Source organism: Mandrillus leucophaeus, unplaced genomic scaffold (assembly GCF_000951045.1).
Source record: "Mandrillus leucophaeus isolate KB7577 unplaced genomic scaffold, Mleu.le_1.0 Scaffold418, whole genome shotgun sequence".
NCBI lineage: Eukaryota > Metazoa > Chordata > Mammalia > Primates > Cercopithecidae > Mandrillus > Mandrillus leucophaeus.
The window spans coordinates 13,111-19,137 of NW_012104454.1; the positions used below are offsets into that span (position 1 = coordinate 13,111).

The window sequence follows — 6,027 nt, forward strand, 5'->3', positions numbered from 1 at the left end:
TCTCTACTAAAAATACAAAAATTAGACAGGTGCGGTTGTGCATGCCTGTAATCCCCGCTACCAGGAAGGCTGAGGCAGGAGAATCACTTGAACCTGGAGGCAGACGTTGCAGTGAGCACAGATCGTGCCACTGCACTCCAGCCTGGGTGACAGAGTGAGACTTTGCCTCAAAAAACAACAATAATAACAACAACAACAACAAAACTCCTGGCTACAAGGGATCCTCCCACCTCAGTCTCCCAAAGTGCTGGGATTACAGGTGCCAGCCACTGTGCCTGGCCATTGTCCTCTCTCTGTTTTTTTGAGACAAGGTCTTGCTCTTGTCATCCAAACTGGAATGCAGTGAAGCAATCATGGCTCAGTGAAGCCTCAACCTCTCAGGCTCAAGTGGTCCCCCCACCTCAGCCACCCAAATAGCTGGGACCAAAGGTGTGCACCATCACACCCAGTTAATTTTTAAATTTTATGTAAAGATGGGGTCTTGGTACATTGTCCAGGCTGGCCTCAAACTCCTGAGCTCAAGCCATCCACCAGCCTTGGCCTCCCAAAGTGCTGGGACTACAAGTGTGAGCCACTATACCTGGTCGACATTATCTCTTTAAAAAATTTTTAGCCAGGCGCAGTGGCTCATGCCTGTAATCCCAGCACTTTGGGAGGCCAAGGCGGGCAGACCACAAGGTCAAGAGATCAAGACCATCCTGGCTAACACGGTGAAACCCTGTCTCTATTAAAAATACAAAAAAATCTAGCTGGGTGTGGTGGCGGGCGCCTGTAGTCCCAGCTACCCAGGAGGCTGAGGCAGGAGAATTGCTTGAACCCGAGAGGTGGAGGTTGCAGCAAGCTGAGATCGCACCATTGGACTCCAGCCTGGGTGACAGAGTGAGACTTCGTCTCAAAAAAAAAAAAAAAAAAAAAAAAAAAAAAATTTTTTTGGCCAAGCATGGTGGCTCACACCTGTAATCCCAGCAATTTGGGAGGCTGAGGCGGGCGGATCACCTGAGGTCTGGAGTTCAAGACCAGCCTGACCAACATAGAGAAACCCCATCTTTACTAAAAATACAAAATTAGCTACGCGTGGTGGTGCATGCCCGTAATCCCAGCTATTCGGGAGGCTGAGGCAGGAGAATCGCTTGAACCTGGGAGGTGGAGGTTGCGGTGAGCAGAGATCGCACCACTGCACTCCAGCCTGGGCAACAAGAGCGAAACTCTATCTCAAAAAAATAAAATAAAAAATTTTTTTTCACATATACACTGATTGGATCCTCATAATAATACCAGAAGAGAAAATGGGCATCACACATTATACACAGAACTACCCCACTGTCACTTAACCCTAATAAAACTCAGAATAATCTCATTCCTCCCTTTGTTCCTATTTTTGTGACAAGAAGTCCAGGACTACTGGGATATCCCTCATGTTTAGCCTCCTATTCTGCAACATTTTACATGTTACCGTACCACAGTGGCCTTCCTAGACCACTGTGTATAAAACCACCCCTCTAGTTTCCTTTCCTGCTTTATTTTTCTGTAAAACATGATCACTGTAAAACATTGTATACTACATATTTCACTGTTTATACTTCTTTTTATAATTTATGTTTTATATATTATATATATGTTTTCTGGAGTATCATCTGAACTTCCCCATGAAAACATAAGCTCCATGAGGGCAGGGATTTTAGTCTTTTGTAATTGCTATATTCCTAGCAATTGAGGTCAGGAATTGTATGACAGTTAGGAGGCACTTAACAAATACTTGTTAAATGAATGTCTGGCTTGATACCAGTGAGAAGCAGAGAGCATATGACTCACCCAAAGTCTCCTTTGGCAACTACAGGTAAAACCCTCTCATTTATCATGTAAAGAAAATGGGAGCATGGGATTGGAAAGATAATCCCTTGAAAAGACAGAGGCTCTTATCACTCTGGGCTAGGGGACGTCTGTGTGTCTGGAAGGAGTTGGGAGACTGAAACAGTCTTATTCAACCCCATTCAATCCCAGTCTCACTCTGACCCAGAAGTCCTAGTGTACTTATTTTCCCCATTCACTTACTAATCCACAGGCCAGAGCTTGCTCAGGTAACAGGAAAGCAGCAAAGTCTTTCAACAGCTGAGGCCAGTCTTGGAGCAGAATTTGCAGGCTTTTGTAGAGATCTACAGCCGTCTGTCTCTGGGTACTTGACTCAAATTCATAGATGACTTGAAGGAAGTCTTCATACTTCCCAGGGATATGTTGTAGGGCTTCTCGTACCTACACGGGAAGACTTTCAATCATCAACACCCTTTATTTGGGCCACAACAAGCAATAAGGGTACAAGGGAGAAGGCAGGGTTATGGTTAGAGAGCTCCAAGAATTATCCCTCAGAGGCTGCACCTCCAATAGATCTTAACATCTGACTGTTAATGGAAGATACAGAGCAATAGGCAAGGTAAAGATCTTTTTCTGGGAGTGAGCAAGTAAAAAAACATTTTCCAAGTTCCACAGCTCTACCCACAAAACCAAGTAATGCTTTTCTCTGGGTTGCAGCCCTAACGTTTCCTTACTGATTACATCCTCATAATGAAATAGGTAACATGTGTTTGTACATGTATTTCAGTATGGGCATAATCTGAGAGTAAATAATACCTAAGTTAGGAATATCAGTAAAATATTAGGAGATAAGAAAAAGCTATGACTATCATTGCCAGTATTCTGCTTTCCAGGGGGATAAAGGAACCAGGTGGTTACCAACAGAAGGATATAGTTCTCCAGGACACTACCAAGAAGAGGTTGGCTTACGTCTTTTTTTTTTTTTCTTTTGAGACAGGGTCTCATTCTGTTGCCCAGGCTGGAGTGCACTGATGCAATTATGGCTCACTGCAGCCTCAACCACCTGGGCCCAAGTCATCCTTCCACCTCAGCCTCCCAAAGTAGCGAGGACTACAGGCATGTACCACCATGCTTAGTTGATTTTTTAATTTTTGTAGAGTTGGAGGTCTCCTATGTTGCCCAGGCTTGTCTTGAACTCCTGGACTCAAGGAATCCTCCTACTGTAGCCTCCCAAAGTGCTGGGATTATATGCAAGGGCCACAACGCCCAGCCTGGTTCATGTCTTTTTTTTTTTTTTGAGACACAGTCTCACCCTGTCACCAAGGCTGGAGTGCAGTGGTGCGATCTCGGCTCACTGCAACTTCCATCTCCCGGGTTCAAATGATTCTTGTGCCTCAGCCTCCCCGGTAGCTAGGATTACAGGCGCCTGCCACCACGCCCAGCTAATTTTTGTATTTTAGTAGAGACAGGTTTTCACCATGTTGGCCAGGCTGGTCTCGAACTCCTGATCTCAGGTGATCCACCTGCCTCGGCCTCCCAAAGTGCTGGGATCATAGATGTGAACCACCATGCCCAGCTGGTTCATGTCTAAAGAGCAATGTATTTCTCTGAAATCCACTTGCTGGCCAGTGTATCCACTGTCTTTCTTCTCAAGCCAAAGGTTCTATAAAGGTCCTTATCAGCCCACCTAATAAAGTCACAACCTCCCACTGATGATGGTGGTATCATTTTTCTGCCAATCTCTAGTAAACAGAAGGATGATGGCAGGGTATTAACAATAAACATACTTATGATTGAATTCTACGTCTCTTTGTGGTTCTGTCACAGAGATCTTTTGCCAGAAAAGCCAACATAGAGGAATATGATGCCTGCTGTATAGCCTGAAAAACAGACGTCATTTTTAAAAACATCTCCCTTGAAGAAGCAGCCACATTCACAGAGACTGGCAGTAACAGGAAGCAGCATTTGCCTACCCTGGTCAGATAAGCTTGGGCAAAGGCCAAGTCCTTCTGCTCCCTGAGGGGATCTCGTTCGAGAATGTCCTCATCATACAGCAACAGCAGCTTGGAGGTGTCCTTGCTGGCCCGAGCCCGACTTCCCCGCTTGTTGCGAGCTCGATGATTGTTCCGGCCCTTTCCAGCAGCTTTGATGCTCTCTCCTTGTAGCACACATGAAAAACATTGTTTCTCTGTCCCTAAACCCCTGCTCTTCCCATTCCACCACATGCACCACCCCAGCCAAATCCTATTCAATATTATGGAGCAAGTCAAGGAAAAGGTTGTTGGGAAAACAGTATGAGAAGTCAGTCTGTCAAGTCAGCTCTACGCAGAGTCTGCAGTGTAACTGCCTTAATTGGGATGACAAGATAATCAGCTACTTCACATTGAGAAAGGAAGTCTAAAGAGCAAGTGTGGCTTCTGTAGTGCTCTTGAGAGACTATGTCTGGATGAGGAACAAGCAGTGTTTCCTGAAATAAACATGGGTCTTAGCCCCACACATGACAGATAAGGTAACAATCAGTTTAACAAAGTGAACAGTCAGGTGCAGTGGCTCACGCCTGTAATCCCAGCACTTTGGGAGGCCGAGGCAGGCGGATTATAAGGTTAGGAGTTCGAGACCAGCCTGACTGACATGGTAAAACCCTGTCTCTACTAAAAATACAAAAATTGGCTGGGTGTGGGGGTGGATGCCTGTAATCCCAGCTACTCAGGAGGCTGAGGCAGGAGTTTCGCTTGAACCTGGGAGGCGGAGCTTGCAGTGAGCCGAGATCACGCCATTGCACTCCAGCCTGGGCGACACAGCAAGACACCATCTCAAAAAAAAAAAAAAAGAAAGAAAGAAAAAAAAAAGAAAGTGAAGGAAGCTAATATAAATCTAACAATGGATGAGAATCAAATTAAAAATTTCTGAGTATCTGTTCTCCCCAAAGACACCACATTAAACGTGTTTTGGGGGTGGGGGGTTCCAGAAGAGATCCAGAGGGTTTCCTCCGGAAATCCTCCACCTGGTTTATAAGCTATCCACTCTGCACACTGTCCTCTAGACAATGAGGTTAAGTGAGACTGGTCCTTCAGTATAGGCTTGCCTAACTCACCTGGTGGAGTTCTGCTGGTCTCCACTTCCGGAGCAGTCTCAGATGAGGCAAAAGTAGAAGGAGGCTTCTCAGCTGAGTCTCCAACTGCTTCATCCATCATTTCATCCTCTTTCTGTAGGCTTTCCATTCCTTCTGCTTCTTCTTCCTCCTCTTCTTCCGGCTCAGAGTTCTCCTCCTGAGAATTCTCTTCTTCAGACTCACCCTCCTGACTCATGCGCCTTTCAGATGCCAGCCAAGTCAGTTTCTCCATTGTTTCCTGTAAAACCCTCCAAAGAGTACTTATAATGGCTCTTAGTGGCTTATGAATTGTAGAACAGCACAAAGCTATATCAGGATAATCTAAAGTTAAACAATGGGGAGCCCACCACAGCTGTCAGAGGGGAATTCCCTGAGTTACGAAATCCCAGCAATGGGCCAGGTACAGTGGCTCACGCCTGTAATCCCGACGCTTTGGGAAGGTGAGGTGGGTGGATCACTTGAGGCCAGGAGTTCAGGACCAGCCTCGCCAACATGATGAAACCCCGTCTCTACTAAAAATACAAAAATTAGTCAGGTACGGTGGCATATGCCTATAATCCCAGCTACTTGGGAGGCTGAGGCACGAGAATTACTTGAACCTGGGAGGCGGAGGTTGCAGTGAGCTGAAATTGTGCCATTGCACTCCAATCTGGGAGACAGAGTGAGACTCCATCTCAAAAAAAAACAAAAAACAAAAAAACAAACAAACACACACACACACAAAACAAGACAAAAAAAAAGAAATCCCAGTGATAGCTGACATTCGGCCTGACAGCAGGAGAGGGGAAGAAGTTCCCTTTTACAAACTTCTGTAACCTGAAGATAGTTTTCAGGCTAGAGTGCGATGGTGCAATCTTGGCTCACTGCAACCTCTGCCTCCCAGGTTCAAGCAATTCTCCTGCCTCGGGCTCCTGAGTAGCTGGGATTATAGGCAGGCGACACTACGCCCAGCTACTTGTGTATTTTTAGTAGAGACAGGGTTTCTCCATGTTGGTCAGGCTGGTTTTGAACTCCCGACCTCAGGTGATCTGCCTGTCTTGGCCTCCCAAAGTGCTGGGATTTATAGGCGTGAGCCACCGCGCCAGACTATTTACACTTTTTTTTTT

General features: G+C 45.9%; 1 protein-coding gene across 1 annotated transcript in view; it reads right to left on the reverse strand.

The window, feature by feature from the left end:
- LOC105548676 (GON-4-like protein) overlaps positions 1-6,027 on the reverse strand; it is a gene marked incomplete at its 3' end in the record, with an annotated part of 26,924 nt that overhangs the window by 13,105 nt on the left and 7,792 nt on the right. The window contains exons 3-5 of the mRNA XM_011992833.1: positions 4,904-5,159; positions 3,783-3,967; positions 2,049-2,250 (exon numbers count right to left, since the gene is read on the reverse strand). Of these exons, the coding sequence (XP_011848223.1) occupies positions 2,049-2,250; positions 3,783-3,967; positions 4,904-5,159 (643 nt within the window). The remainder of the gene's footprint in view (positions 1-2,048; positions 2,251-3,782; positions 3,968-4,903; positions 5,160-6,027) is intronic.